The sequence below is a fragment of the Pseudophryne corroboree genome, chromosome 8, assembly GCF_028390025.1.
Source record: "Pseudophryne corroboree isolate aPseCor3 chromosome 8, aPseCor3.hap2, whole genome shotgun sequence".
NCBI classification, from domain to species: domain Eukaryota; kingdom Metazoa; phylum Chordata; class Amphibia; order Anura; family Myobatrachidae; genus Pseudophryne; species Pseudophryne corroboree.
Genome location: NC_086451.1, coordinates 22089520 through 22106120, shown reverse-complemented (window position 1 = coordinate 22106120; position 16601 = coordinate 22089520). Strand labels below are relative to the sequence as shown.

At 45.0% G+C, this 16601-nt stretch overlaps 1 protein-coding gene across 3 annotated transcripts; it reads right to left on the bottom strand.

Moving 5' to 3' along the window:
- Nucleotides 1-6995: 6995 nt before the first annotated feature.
- LOC134948205 (integrin alpha-V-like) lies at nucleotides 6996-14897 on the bottom strand. 3 transcript variants are annotated; one of them, XM_063936046.1, is made up of 2 exons: nucleotides 14836-14897; nucleotides 6996-10824 (listed from the first exon to the last, which is right to left on the bottom strand). In XM_063936046.1, the coding sequence occupies exon 2, from the start codon at nucleotides 10784-10786 to the stop codon at nucleotides 7697-7699; it is 3090 nt and encodes a 1029-aa protein (XP_063792116.1). In that variant the 5' UTR covers nucleotides 10787-10824; nucleotides 14836-14897; the 3' UTR covers nucleotides 6996-7696. The 3 variants fall into 3 exon arrangements, with proteins under 3 accessions (XP_063792116.1, XP_063792115.1, XP_063792117.1); XM_063936045.1 differs by lacking the exon at nucleotides 14836-14897 and adding an exon at nucleotides 12363-12892; XM_063936047.1 differs by lacking the exon at nucleotides 14836-14897 and adding an exon at nucleotides 12189-12308.
- Nucleotides 14898-16601: the final 1704 nt, after the last annotated feature.

Here is a 16601-nt window from a genome sequence, read left to right as displayed (position 1 = left end):
CACTGACGTTCTACTTTACGTGACAGTTTTTGTAGGTGTCTTGTTGATTTAGAGTGCCATGGTTGGCATCTAAGCCTACATGGAGTGTGATGGGAAGCTGGAGCCACTTCATCAAGGGCACTCTCTAGGGTCTGGTGCAGGTGTGATACAGCAGTGTCAGGTGTAGTAAATGTAGAGATTGGTGAGAGCAGTTGTTGCAGAGAAGTGGAAAGTTGTTGAAAATGTATATTGTTAGTATTTCTGCGGGTTAGAGGAGGCTTGCTTGGTTTTAGTGTCCTAGAATTTAAAGTAATAGAAGAGATTGTGAAGGTGATCAGGTTGTGATCAGAGAGAGGGAAAGGAGTGTTAGTGAATTCGGAAACTGAGCAGAGCCTGGTGAACACAAGATCAAGGCAGTGGCCCTCATGGTGAGTAGAGGAGTCTGACCATTGGGTTAGGCCAAGAGAGGAGGTTAGAGAGAGGAGTTTGGATGCATGAACAGATTGTGGACTGTCAAGAGCTATATTGAAATCACCCATAATGATGGTGGAGATGTCAGAGGATAAGAAGTGTGGGAGCCAGGCAGAGAAATCTTCTAGAAATTGTTGTTTAGGTTGCCCAGGAGGGCGATAGATAGCTGCAACACGCAGAGAGAAGGGGGTGAAAATCCTGATAGAGTGAACTTCAAATGAGGTGAATGCGAGTGATGGAACCTGAGGTAGAACAGTGTATGTGAAAAACTGTGACAGTAAGATTCCGACCCCACCACCTTTACTATTATTAGGCCTAGGTGTGTGTGAGAAGTGGAAACCACCATGTGACAGTGCTGCAGGGGAGGCAGTGTCTGATTGTGTGAGCCATGTTTCTGTTATAGCCAGCAGATTAAAGTTGTGAGATATGAAGAGGTCATGGATGGATGTTAATTTGTTACAAACAGAGCGTGCATTCAATAAGGCACATTTTAGTGATTTGGAGGGGGATGGGAGACACGTGATATTTATGAGGTTAGATGGATTTCTATGTTGTTTTGAGACATCAGAGTGTGAGAGGGAAAGGTGGTTGGGGCCTGGATTTGGTGATATGTCACCAGCTAATAATAGCAGAAGAGTGAGATAAATCTTGGTGGATGTTTGCGAGTGTTTGTACTGGTGGCCAATTGTGGTTGTCAAAGTACTTGCAGAGAGGAAAGTATAAATCTCATGAGTGTTTAGAAGAGGGGAGTGGAGAATAGAAGCTGTAATGTGTACAGAGGGTCACTCGGATCTGACCTAAAATGGTCTGGACATGTCTGCGTTGTTCAGACCACATCCACTAAACGCCGCGTCGCACCCCCCTCCCCTCCCCTAACGACTGGTGCTATCAATCATCTTGCGGTCGCATCCTTCCGGGATCCGACCGCATGGTGAATGGTTGCACACGCGCACTATGGCCAGTGCGCGTGCGCAGACCCGATGGACACGCCTGCAGCTGCAGCACGACTTCTAGTGCCGGCAAAGGAAGGGGGAGGGTGTTGGGTCGGCGGTGGCCGCAGTGCTCCCTTCTGCAGCTGGGCGGCCAGAGGGGAAAATGATCACTTCCCGAAAAACTGACTTCGCGTACACTCGTGTTTTTCGGGAGTGATAATTTTATGATGGGGCCATGATGAATCATGAAGAGATTGCAATGAGAATTTAAAACTAAAAATTCAAATTTTTTTCATGATGAATATGCCCCAAAATGCTTTGCATATTGTCAGCAGCAGATAGTAATTCATGCATCACTAATCTTTATTATTTCTATCCATCCTGGCATTTTTGGGCATGCGCGCACCAAAGTTTGGAGCCAGGGGGCCGTGGACTCGTGGTACGCCACCACCTTTCTTTGAAACAGTGTAGAATGTGTTAAATTTGGTGAGAATTCCATGAATTGAAATTAGACACAGTAGTGTGATGAGCATGCTGAGGTTGTTTGTGTATTATGGGTTAAGTGGAGGTAGAGTAAGTTGTTAAAGTAAGTTACCTTTTCTTGATGTTTTTCAATGTTTGTTCAACTGGTTTTTTTTTAACTGTTCGGATAACACACTTATTAATTCCACACTTAATAAATTCCAGCAAGCTACCCCCAGCAAGCTGACCCCTTAACTGTCTCTAAGGAAATACTGTCTCTGATTAGGAACAGGCCAATCTCTGAACATTTGGTCACCTGATTGAAATGCTAATTGATCATCGAACAAATTGCACAGGGTGGGTCAACAGACTAAAACTACTCTAGCTATTCACAATAAATTCAATCACATACATAGGAAATTACAAGAAAAACATCACATACATTCAAATATAAGATGTGGTTTGTACGCAGCATGTGTGTCAGTCTGAGCCTGTGCCTGAGCATTGGCATATTTGCGTACAGTCGCTGCTTACGAAATCTCAGTTGTGACTTATTTACGCCCATCTCTGAATGAGGCCCTTAGTTACGTATAAATATGCCCAGTAAATGACAAGTGTTTTATCTAGTGCAGTGTTAGAGGCGGTTTCTGAGTGGTTTATAATTGCGGCAGTCCTTATTCTTATTTTTAAATCCATGTGTTCTCTGCAAACAGAGTAAGCCAAGTGGAAGGTTGCATTATTATTGTCATGTGTTTAGGTTTAGTGAGCAGACGGGTGTGGCATTTGTTTTGGAACTTTTGGCTGCAAAGTTTTTTTTTTTTTTTATGCATTTCTTTTTAAGTTTCAGTAAAAAAATAAATAAAAAAAAATCCTTCTTTCTGTTGCTGTATTTGTGGTCTCCCAAATCAATATTCCGTTCTGCTTATGGGTGATTTGGTTTATAAGGAACAATACTTTTAAATTACGGCTGGAGGGAAAGGGACCTGTCTTTGAGGGTTATTCAGAGATGGACGCTTCGATTAGAGGACGACCCCTGGCTGCGCTGAAAGGCGGTCCAGCGCAATTTTTTTGCTCGGATCTGACCTAAAATGGTCTGGACATGTCTGCGTTGTTCAGACCACATCCACTAAACGCCGCGTCGCACCCCCCTCCCCTCCCCTAACGACTGGTGCTATCAATCATCTTGCGGTCGCATCCTTCCGGGATCCGACCGCATGGTGAATGGTTGCACACGCGCACTATGGCCAGTGCGCGTGCGCAGACCCGATGGACACGCCTGCAGCTGCAGCACGACTTCTAGTGCCGGCAAAGGAAGGGGGAGGGTGTTGGGTCGGCGGTGGCCGCAGTGCTCCCTTCTGCAGCTGGGCGGCCAGAGGGGAAAATGATCACTTCCCGAAAAACTGACGTCGCGTACACTCGTGTTTTTCGGGAGTGATAATTTTATGATGGGGCCATGATGAATCATGAAGAGATTGCAATGAGAATTTAAAACTAAAAATTCTAATTTTTTTCATGATGAATATGCCCCAAAATGCTTTGCATATTGTCAGCAGCAGATAGTACTTCATGCATCACTAATCTTTATTATTTCTATCCATCCTGGCATTTTTGGGCATGCGCGCACCAAAGTTTGGAGCCAGGGGGCCGTGGACTCGTGGTACGCCACCACCTTTCTTTGAAACAGGCACATCGGGTGGGGGTGGGGGTGGGGGGGATGGAATCTGGGATGAGCAAAACAGGGAGCCGGATACTGAGCTGCGCATGGCCTTCCTGGCTCTCTTTGTGACTGGACCGGATCACCAGACCACTAACCCAGTCATGCCCTGTCCGTATCATATGATTATGGACAAGATAATTGCATCTGCTTCGTTAAAAGGACCATTGAACCTAATGGTGTGTCAATAGCTACATCACACGTCATTACGTTTATTTACATTATACTTTACCTCAGGATAAACTATTAATGTTCGATTTCCTTTTCTTTTTTTTTTTTCTTTTTTAATAAATACACTTTTAAAACTTTTTTTTTTATAATATTTATTGAAATGTTTTTGTTGTTTTACTTACAAGCTCTCATTCGTCGCAGGGATTCTCAACAATTTACAGAAATGTAACAATGAGGCTACAGCCGCGAAAACTACTTTTCAGTGAACACAAAAAAAATCAGTGCAAGAACAAAGGTAAAAAAAACCCCATAAAAACAAACTAATAAAAAAGTCCATAAAATAAAGCATCGAGTCTGTCAGTAACTAGTTTAGGAGGAGCCCACAGCATGTTACACAATAAGTACTCTTGCAAGTATTCCCTGGTCCGGACAAATCCTACATCTTCAGAAAAAATATAGTTAATGTTGTGACAAATATAAATGGTCAGAATTGAATGGCTGATTATATGCGAGATATATTTGTCGTTCCATCAGTGTTACAGCAGCCTATTTATGTCAGGGTGCTGCATTACATTATAAAGTGTGCGTGTCATCACATAAAACATAGGTGGCCATTTTGTGAGCTGCACCATTACTGATGAGCAGGAACTAGGGGGCATTTTCATAAATCATGGTTGAACCCACAAAATGGCCGCTACTGTACCTCCTTGTGGGCAAGTGACATGTGAACTTGAGAAGCTAGGATTGTACCTGTATAAATGAGGATATTTGCTACTTGGCACACATGAAAAAGTGAGGCATACAATGTCACACAACCGCAACAATGTCAGCGTTTAAGAGAGTCAGGGAGATATGTATTAACGCTTGGAGAGAGATAAAGTAACAACCAATCAGCTCCTAACTTTTTTCTAACACAGGGCGGGATATACTAACAGGAAAATGCGGTAAAAACCCTGTTTTCATGGTTTTACCACATTTCCTATATGTACTAAAAGTCCCACTATAGCTGGCGTTACCCTATAGAAGCCTATGGGCTTCTTTCCGCACCGGTGATGGCAGAGGTATCCGACTAGATCCCTCCCAGCACACCCCGCGGCTGCCTCATCACTGCGCATACACACACATGGACTCCCGGGTCATAAACCTGGAATTCCAGGGACCGGTGGCCATCGCAAAGGGGCCGCTCTTATCTGGAGAGCTGCCCTTTGCGGCATTAATCACATGTGTTAGTATATATGCGATGAGTGTCGGCGGGATGTACCGCAATAGGTTGGTACATCCCGCCCACAGCCTGTAAAGTGACAAAAGCTGATTGGTTGGTACTTTCTCTCTCTCAAAGCTTTAATAAATCTCCCCCTAAGACAATTAAAAATAAAACAACAAAAACAAGCACAAAATTCATGGCCGTACTGTAGAGATAAAATTGTACATTAAATTATTATTGCTTTCATATTTTACAGAAAATGTAGATGGATGTACAAATTGCACGGTGCCTTGTTGATGCCACTAGCTCTTAGCAAATAGAGTTTTGCTTCAGTTCCCAAAATAACTAAGTGCCCATACGCTCTTGCACCACCATACACGCAGTGAAAGCGCACACGCCAGGGGGGTCTAGAGAGCACATCTTTGTAACCTGTGCCTTTGTAGTGGTGTTACCTAGTCCACCAATCAGGCGATACCTTATGACCATTTTGACTTATTACATTTGCAATTACCAGTTTTCATTGGTTCTACAAATATAATTCACTGTAGAGTGAGTATTTCAGACATGTATACAAACAGCAAAGGGAATAATATCTCACATGGTAGTAGTATAAAAGTATAAAGGCCATTCAAGTAAAATAGACATTTTTTGTTTTTTTTTGTTTTAAGTCATACAGTGCATCTATCACCAGAATGTTCAGGGTCTATTCATGAAGCAGTGAAAAGTGTGGAGAAGTTGCCCACGGCAACCAATCAGCACTGAAGCAACATTTAGAATTTGCATACTATACAGTTGTACGGAGCAGCTGATTGGTTACCATGGGCAACTTCTCCACTGGCTCACTTCTCCACTCATTTTACTGCTTCATGAATAGACCCCTAAAGGTTATCATATACAGGGGTCTATTCATGAAGCAGTGAGAAGTGAGTCCGTGGAGAAGTTGCCTATGGCAACCAATCAGCTACTCTGTATAATTTTATGGTATGCAAATTATAAAATGTTACGTCAATGCTGATTGGTTGCCATGGGCTACTTCTCCACTGACTCACTTCTCCGCACTTTTCACTGCTTCGTGAATAGACCACACAGTCTGCTCCAAGCAGCCCGACACCTAACCAGCATACAAAGCTCGTCTTTACACTACTGACGTCATGGCTAGACGGACCAATGCAACAACAAAAGGGCCATAATTCGCAGAAATAAGCAGGATCGTTTTTGTGTTGCTATAGTGATTTGCCACCGTACAGTAAGTCTAATTGAGGCTTGGAAGACAGATATTATCATAGTGATGCTGTAAACAAGAATTGCCTACTGAATAACATTGTTTTGGATATTTAGGAGTGGTTGAATGTGCAGACTCCTAAATGAAAACGGTAGCCATTTTGTGTTTGTCACAAACGCTCGAAGATACAGCCTCACAAGTTCTCCATTCGTGTGACTGTGACATGGCTTATAAATCTCAGCCACAGCAGAGGAAGCAACTGTTGCAGAACATAAAAATAAAGTTGGCAGTGAAACGTGCTCGCTTCTTTATTAAACTTACAGTACAGTGGAAATTTGCCCCTCCTCAGTTTACCTCAGGCAGTAAATATGCATTTATTATAGACTAGTTACCAGCCCGTCAAAGTGACAGAGCAACATAACAGTAATGTTTGCGCCAGCGGCTGTGCGCGCCCGAACGGAGCAACAATTCCATTGCTCAATTGGGAGCCATCTACTGGCTGCCAGCGCGCAAAACACTTGAATTCCCTTTATAGAGGTGAGGAGTAGCGTTAGCCTGGTATTATATAGGATGGTGCACAGGACATGCTTACAAAAGGTCGTTATTCAAACATTTGCTTAATTTTTTGTTCATGTGCAGTGCAAAACTGTCTTTTTGCACTGTGTTTCTGGATAGTTGCTATGGGTTACAGCACATTTTATGCAGTTACTTGAGCACCAGTTTAAAAACAAAAATAAAAATAAAAAATATATATAATTTCTGCATTTTCTTAGTGGTGGCTTCCCTGTCTGATAGTAAGCTGGTTCATCATTGTCAGTAAGCACACCGCAGGGTCCAAAATATCTCTATAAAATATTGCACTTTTATATGTTAACACCAATTCGAATAACACCCAGTGCTGAAAAAAGCAATGTTTCACACATAAAAAAAGCCTTAGAAAAGTATATTATTATTATTATTATTATTATTATTTACTAGGTGCTTGAACATTAGTTTTTCCAAGCTACGTGACCTCATGTAGATGTGTGTGCGCCATACTTTGGCGTTTATGTAGACAACAGATTTTATAATATTGCTACTTGTGTATGCAAAATCCTAAAACTGACAGAATAAACATTTTTGTGGACAGGTTGCTGCTTTCATTGATGCATAAGGCACGTTCTTCCCAGTAAAGCATAGAATGTAATTTAAAGGTCTATCAAGTTATGGGAATGTATACATATTATCATTTTGTGTTATTTTACTTAAGAAAGGGCCAAATTTCAGCATTAGGCTTACTTTACAGTGATTCCATCACCTACACACAGTGGTGGCAGCCATTTTGTGGGCTATGGTAATCAGGAGACTGCAGTACTGAGGCATACAGGCCTTACTGTCAATACAGCAGTGGGGTCACTAGCTCCTAGCCAGAATGTGAATATTGTTGCAGTCTACAAAATGGCTGCCTCCACAGTACCACACCCAGTTTAAACTGGATGCCATGCTCACGTCAACTGAGCGCTGAAAATGAGTCCTGTGGGGGGAAAAAAGAAATTATTAACTCAAGCATCAGTGTTTCCTTCACCATTTTCTTGTGGCTGAAGTTGCTCTCTTTCCGTTTCCTCTTGTGGAGGCCGCACTCGTTTAAAGAAACCAAGCTTGTACATTATGAAAACCATTAACGCTAAGAGCAGCAAACCGGATAACACTGCGAGTACTATCACCCACACCGGGACTGGAGTGCTGGAAGACTGATTAACCCATAAAATGTTCGTTGTGACCTCCGTAAAACGGTTTATATCGGGAAGATTCATGTTTTTGTACGGAAATTGCAGAACGCTGAATGCGGCAGATGACTTTAAGGAGAAGGAATGATTTTGGTTCTCGCTGTTCATAAAAGTCTGTGTCCATAGCCTTGACCTAATATATAGAATAGCACTTTTTCCTTTTTCCACCCGCTCTACGTGACATTCAATCTTAAGACACTGGGCTATCCCACAGCCGAGGGTCTGCAAGTCACCTTCTACTTCCGGGAGGTCCCGACGATTTCGTTCATGTCGGGTCACATTTTTATTTTCATCTGCCTGCGAAGCGGATTTCAGATTGAGAGGGTTGATTACAACATCAGACGTACAGTCCATAGGTCCATCAATTTCATATTTAACAATGTACAGCAAAGTGTTGCCTTTGTACTTGTATGGCCACTGTATGGTAAGCATGGCTTTACTGAAAGCGCTGGGTCCGTTGTTTCGCAGTTCGAAGATATGTTGAACGAGTGGCCCAACATCATCTTCCGTCACTGGATTTTCCATGGGTTCGAAGTTTGCAATCGGCAGGAACACTTCATTTGGTGTAGAGACCCCTCTTATTTCAACAGCTGCTAACACTGCAAGGGCAATTTGCAGCGACTGTTTTTCACTGGAATTGTCGTACTGGTTTGAGCTTTGTATCTGTAAGTCAAAGCTCACGGTATTGTCCATTTCGCTCATCTGGTGAACGCTGAAGAGTAGGGCGGCTTGCAGCTTGGTTCCTCCTTTCATGGGATTTCCAAGATCGCATACAACAAGTCGCGTCTGATTCTCCATTTTAAACGCACAAGACAACCTTGAGAAGGCCTCATTGTTTCGCACAACGCCGATGAAGTCGGCCTGGGGCGGCATATGGACAAAAAGTTCCGCCTCGTAGGCGCCTTCACCTTGATTTTGAGCGTCAACAAACAGGGTCAAGGGGCTGTCATCTCCGATATAAATCTGCTTTTGCTCGCTTTCTACCGCCAACTTCAACTTTGGTTTGCATATATTGTCTTCACCACAATCCAGCAGAATGTGTGCTTGTTTGGTTAGGTTTGCCGGGGTGAACTGATTCAGGATAGGCATAAGTCCAGATGGGTCTGCCGCAGCTTCATAATCCATTTGATAATCCATGAAAACAGTTATAGGAGTCAGCTTGTCCCGGAACTCACTCTCGTCCCGTAAGTATGCCTGTAGTTCTTCGCAGCGCATGGCTCCACCATTGTCTATAGTCATGACTTTGGAGTATGTGGGCTGCTTTGTGTACAGGAAAAGCGCACGTCGCACAGCTCCCTTCTGCTTAAGTTTATCCAGTAATAGCTCTACCTTAAATGAGAGCCGGTTGGGTACATTGCCTTTACTGCTGGCTTTGAGACAGAATTTGACATCAAAGCAGGAGCCTTGAACTTCACTGGAAATGGTACAGGTCTTGCTTTCAGGGTTTATAATTGACGGCGTCACATCCAAAATAGCATTCACCGTGACTACAGGCCTAGACCTGTATAATATGGCCCTATCTGCCCCAAAAGCTCCGACGACTAAATCTGGATAGCCATTATCATCAACATCTGTAGCTCCTTTTAGTGAGTAGCCGAAACTTGGCGGCATGCTTTTGGAAGCCCACTTTCCTTCAAGTACTTGGGAAGGTATAGTGCTGACACCAGAGCTCCTTCCGTTGTAAATGTACACCAGGCCTTTTTTACCTTCTCCTGCATAAGGAGCACCAACGGCAATGTCATTAAAGCCATCCTGGTCCACATCGCCAAGGGCCGCAATAGAACTTCCGAATCTTGCAAATGGATCGGAACCGGTCAGTTTTGACAGGAGCTGGAGTCCACCTTTGCTTTGCTGAATGTAAACAGACACTTGGCCAACTTCCTGAAGCTTGCCATCTGATGCCCGATCCATAAAAAGTGGAGCCCCAACGAATAAATCCACCAGACCGTCCGCATTTATATCAGTGGTGGCTACAGAATATCCAAAGTAAGCGGCCATCTGTTCTCCGGTGAAATTGTACATGGAAGCCATACTTAGGCCATTATAAATGGAGACCATACCTAAAGTCTTTGCAGCTCTCGGAACACCAGACACGAAATCTTCCACATTGTCACCGTTAAAATCCCCCACGGACACAGAGTACCCCAAGTAGCTGTCATCGTACTGGGGGCTGGCCGCGCGGGTGGACAGTTGACTGGCATAGGTGACGCTGTATTTTTTGGGGTTGTACATCTTCAAAATGTCTTCCACAGTGTCCGAAATAATTTGGCCTTGCCAGTAGAAGCTGCCAGGCCCTCCGAGCAGAACTCTGTCCTCACTGGTCAAGTCAACACTAAATCCGCCCTGGCAAAAGCCTTGTTCCTGGGCATCAGTTTTGGAATTGGATCTGCAGGGGGCATATTCCACAATGTCGTCTCCATCCTTCAGGTAACATGTGCCAACCGGCTCCCTTTCGGGCTTCACCTCCGTCCTCCAGTGATAGAGCGGGGCACAGGCCAGGATCTTGTTGCCCCTGGCCCTCAGGGACGCCCCAAACCATTGATTGGATTTGAACTCAATGGGGTCGCTGGGGGCAAAATCTCGATTACCAGTGGAGTCAAAGGTAATAGACTGGCACTTGTCACTGCTCCAGTCGCACTGCTGCACGGCTCCGCCTTGGGTGATGCTTGGCTGGGTGGTGTTGGCTTTGGGAGCACCGATGAGCAAGAACTTAGAGTTGGCATCAGGGGTGAAGAAGTCCACTGCGAAGCCGTAGTAGCTGCCTTCAGCGCCGGCGTAGACCCGGGGCTTCTCTGCGTCCAAGTTAAAGCCCTGGGACAAGCCCAGCAGCAGCGCAGCGCCCACCAGGAGAGTGGCAGCAGCCATGGTGCCCGGGAAGTGGCTGCTCACCAGCGTTGCCAACTCTGAAAAAAAACAAAAAAACAAGCAACTGGTGAGTGAAAAAAAAAAATGCTAAAGGTTTACACTGATGTGATAGCTATTTTCATGATAATTATTTTGAGCAATAGAGTAGGACCTGCAGTATAGTGGGGTCCCTTGTCGGGGGCTGCAGGCTTAAATGCATTGATCAATACATGAACTAAAACTCCACTGTTTATTATTGTTAGCTAATGTAGCGAGTGCAGAGCCCCTGTGATTTCTATTGAAACAATGTGGTCACAAACCGTGTTCATACCTCCTAACTTTTGGTGCAGTGAAGGCAGGACTTGCCGCACGAGAGGCGCAGCTGCGGCTGAAAGAGGGACGTGGCCTCGGAAGGAGTGGGTGTGGTCTCAGGAGTGGGCGTGGCCTGGTGTTGCAACCCCCTTTTTCGTCATTTTGGGGGCGTGCCCAGCGCTCCCTGAGCATATGGGCAGCCCCGGCTAACACACTCCCCGCACTGATAGATGCCGTGCGCAAGCACACAGCATTTTTCCAGTGATCAGGTGAGTGCTGTGGAATAGTGTTTTTTATATATATATATATATATATATATATATATATATATATATATATATACTTACCATACTATCCTTTTAAACCGGGACACTCATGGATTACGCAGATTCTGTGGCTGATTAGTCAGCCAGCCACAGAGCGGCGCTTTAAGAGAGGAGGAGGCCCGGGTGCAGCCTCCTCCGTTCGGGCCCCCTCCTCTCTGCCAGCAGCGCTCAGACTCTACTGCGCATGTGCAGATCTCTGGGGAAATGGTGCGGCGGCCATTTTCCCAGTGATTTCCGTAGTGCGCATGCGCAGAACTCCGTGAAAATGGCAGCTGCGCCATTTTCACGGAGTTTTAACATCGTTGCGGACGTCGGCGCGGGACTGCGGAGGGGTGAGTATTTAGAAAATGGGTACAGTGTGTGCAGTGGGGGCCCCCTCCGGACTCAGGGGCCCGTGTACACCGCACACACTGCACCCACTATAGATACGCCAGTGCAGCCACAGAACCTGTGTTATTCACGAGCAGCCCGGTTTAAAGGGACAGTATGGTAAGCCTATGTAGATATATCCCCATCTTCCCCATAATGAATTCCCCTTCAATTAAAACAAAATTAAATTACATTAATTTATTCACCCTCCCTGTTATTATTTTAATCCTCCTTCCTCTAGTTCTTAATCCTCCTTCCTCTAGTTCTTAATCCTCCTTCCTCTAGTTCTTAATCCTCTTTCCTCTAGTTCGCACTGTTATAAACAATACATCCCCAGTGATCCCTCCATTCACACCCCATACATGCTCTATGTACACCCTGCTAACCCCGTCCTCTTCCGTTCACACTTTATACACTTTGCCTGGGCGGAATCTTCTTTCCTGCAGCGATGACTCCTTCCCCGCTGCTCTGACGCAACTGTACAAGACTTACAGCAAAAAAACAAGCAACAAGCAACCATCCTAAATCAAAAAGCAACTTGGAAAAAAAAGAAAAAGCCCAATTCGGCTTGTTACAACACTGCTGCTCACCCTCCTTCTACTGTCTGCCGTGTACCCGGGCGTCGGCTGTGCCCATCAGAGCTCAGTGTGGGGTTTCGGAGCACAAACTTCTGCCAGTAATAATAACCCCCGTGCTGGGGATTTTCCTTCTCCGCCTCCTGCTCTGATACAGACAGGATGGGGCAGAGTCCGAGGCCTGGCTATGTCTGGGAGAGAGGGAGTCATAAGGGGAGGGGAAAGACAACCCTGGGGCTTGGAGTCTTTGTTGCATCTGTGTCAGCCCAGCAAAGTTTCCAGGGGGAACCCGGGGCCGGCCATGGAAGAAGGGGGTCTTCTTTATAGGGCACTGCAGCCGGCAGGGAAGGGCTGCAAGGGTTAAAGGGAGACAGACTGGCAGTGATTTATTAACAGTTTCTTATATAGCGCAGCATATTCCGTTGCGTTTTACAAATGGGGTTAGTTACACCGTGTGCAACAAAGGATCAGGGCGCATCTCTAGAACGCTGCGTATCCTGTAATATGTTGCACGGAGTTCGCAGAGGGATATGTTACCCCACGTGATGTGATCATCCCGATAGAATGTAGTCGTTCCCACCCTACCCTGAGACCTAGGTACAGTAGCTCACGGCAGGGCACGAGAAGGGTTAACAACAGGGAGTGTGAGTGCTGAGAGCTGGCTGTGTGTCTGAACTAGCAACACATGCTGTGTCCTGCATTCCCTGCTCTGCACAGTGTAAGCAGATTCCATATATGGGAGGGAGCCGGCCCCTAAACCTCCCTGGTACTGGGCACGGCACAAAGCCCTGCGCTGGTCTATTGCTAGCAGGCCTTCATGGGAGCGATACGCTCATATCAGATACTAATGCATGTGCTCTTTATTATCTGCACCATAATGTGTGGTGGATAATAGCGGTATTACTGTGCACCAGTAATGTACAGTGCATAATCTGCTCAAATGGTGCAAATTATCCACTGCACATTAATGGTGCAAATTATTCACTGCAAATTTTCCACTGTACATTGATGGTGCAAATGATCCACTGCACATTAATGGTGCAAATTATTCACTGCAAATGATCCACTGCACATTAATGGTGCAAATTATTCACTGCAAATGATCCACTGCACATTAATGGTGCAAATTATTCACTGCAAATGATCCACTGCACATTAATGGTGCAAATTATTCACTGCAAATGATCCACTGCACATTAATGGTGCAAATTATTCACTGCAAATGATCCACTGCACATTAATGGTGCAAATTATTCACTGCAAATGATCCACTGCACATTAATGGTGCAAAGTATTCACTGTAAATGATCCACTGCACATTAATGGTGCAAATTTTTCGCTGCAAATTACCCACTGCACAATAATGGTGCAAATTGTTCACTGCAAATTTTCCACTGCACATTAATGGTGCAAATTACCCACTGCACATTATTGGTGCACATTATTCACTGCAAATTACCCATTGCACATTAATGGTGCAAATTATACACTGCAAATGATCCACTGCACATTAATGGTGCAAATTATTCACTGCAAATTACCCACTGCACATTAATGGTGCAAATTATTCACTGCAAATGATTCACTGCACATTAATGGTGCAAATTATTCACTGCAAATGATCCACTGCACATTAATGGTGCAAATTATTCACTGCAAATTACCCACTGCACAATAATGGTGCAAAATGTTCACTGCAAATTTTCCACTGCACATTAATGGTGCAAATTACCCACTGCACATTAATGGTGCACATTATTCACTGCAAATTACCCATTGCACATTAATGGTGCAAATTATACACTGCAAATTTTCACTGCACATTAATGGTGCAAATTACCCACTGCACATTAATGGTGCAAATTATTCACTGCAAATTACCCACTGCACATTAGTGGTGCAAATTATTCACTGCAAATTGTCCACTGCACATTAATGGTGCAAATTATTCACTGCAAATTGTCCACTGCACATTAATGGTGCAAGTTATTCACTGCAAATTATCCACTGCACATTAATGGTACATCCACTGCACATTAATGGTGCAAATTATTCACAGCAAATTATCCACTGCACATTAATGGTGCAAATTAATAGTGCAGATTGTTTTAGTGTGCGGTGAGTATCTGCACTATTAATTTGTGCTCCCCTCCCCCAGGAATGCTATGTTATCTATGTGTGACTACATCCTGTTGCTGCTATTACAGTCTGTTGGGCAACATGGTGCGTCTGGGAGATTCAATCCACATTTCTACTTACAGAGAGGTGCTCATTAAATAGGCTTACCATACTGTCCCTTTAAAGCGGGACTCTCATGGATTACACAGGTTCTGGGGATGATTACAACCAGGTGAAATGCAGGCTTGCAGTCAGCATGCCCCAGAACCTGTGTAATTCATAGGTGTCCTGGTTTAAAGGGACAGTATGGTAAGCCTTTCATTAAAGTATATTCTGAAATAGCCACAGATGTGGCAGCGCCATCACATACCTGAGATAAATTCCTATAGCAGGACAAGCATGGGACATGCAGCACAGGTCACAGGCAGACGGGTGTAGGGCCAGGTAATGGGTGAGGAATGTGTTACTGCTCCTCCCTTTCCTGAGATTCCCTCTGATTCATTGTCACCTCTTCTATTTGTTTCTTTACTTCTTTCTTTTATATTTTGTTCCTGGGTAAAGTCTCCTGTAATTCTAGTAGTTCTTCTTTCTACAGCCTAGCTTCCCCTTGTTTGTATTATTCAGCCGCCAGTGCTTTTTTTATTTTATATTTTGCAACCGTTTAAAAAAAAAATGTAATTAATTTAATTTTATTCTAAACGTAATTGAGGAAAATTGCCAACATGGTAACGTGTTTCTGTGCCCACCTCCGGTAACGCAGCCCACCCAGTCACTCCCCACTCCTGAAAGTCGCACGCTCATGACAGATCCACACCTCCCTTGTGAGTAGTGCTGATAAGTCTCTGCTATGTACTAAGTAAGCCGCACACTCATTCTCTGGGGAACCTGCAGCTTCTGTTACCGGCAAAGGCGATATAGGAGGTCATTCCGAGTTGATCGCACGCTGCCGATTTTCGCTGCGCTGCGATCAGGTCTCTACTGCGCATGCATATGCACCGCAATGCGCACGCGCGTCGTACGGGTACAAAGCGGATCGTTGCTGGGCGATGGATTTAACGAAGAATCAGTTCGCACAGCCGATCGCAAGAAGATTGACAGGAAGAGGGCATTTGTGGGTGTCAACTGACCGTTTTCTGGGAGTGGTAGGGAAAACGCAGGCGTGTCCGGGCGTTTGGAGGGCGTGTGTGTGACGTCAATTCCGGGACCGGACAGGCTGAAGTGATCGCAGCGGCTGAGTAAGTCCAGAGCGGTATCCGTTCATTAGGTCGACCATGTTATGGTCGACAGTCATTAGGTCGACCACTATTGGTCGACATTGACATGGTCGACACCTGAAAATGGTCGACACATGAAAAGGTCAACGTGAGTTTTTTTTTAAAAGTTCCTTTTGGGGAACTTTTCCATACTTTACGATCCACGTGGACTACGATTGGAACGGTAATCTGTGCCGAGCAAAGCGAAGGCACCATGCCCGAAGCATGGCGAGCGAAGCGAGCCATGCGAGGGGACGCGGTGCACTAATTAGCGTTCCCAGTCACTTTACGCAAAAAACGACACCAAAAAAAGTTAAAACTCATGTCGACCTTTTAATGTGTCGACAATTTTCATGTGCTGACCATTTGTCCATGTCGACCATGTCAATGTCGACCAATAGTGATCGACCTAATGACTGTCGACCATAACATGGTCGACCATTCATACCGGAACCGTCCAGAGCTACCCTGAAACTGCACAAAATGTTTTTGCAGAGCTCGGCGGCACAGGCGTTCGCACACTTGCAAAGTGAAAATACACTCCGCTATAGGCGGCGACTATGCGTTTGCACGGCTGCTAAAAACAGCTAGCGTGCGATCAACTCGGAACGACCCCCATAGAGCAATGCTCTGCAGACTTGGAGGCCTAGAGGTGTTGCCCTGCTATTCTGCGGAGATCTGTGTCAGGCACGGGGATTAATGAGCCCATTTATCATACAATATTTGCGGCTATGTCACCAAAAACACCCGTTTTCGGGGGATAGTCGCAGTAGGTCCGCATCACTCCACCTATATGTAACGTCACAATGTATGACATCACATAGGGGTGGAGTGGTACGGCAGAATCTTTTTTTGGGGGGAGGGTGTGCAGGAGTCTCGTTTC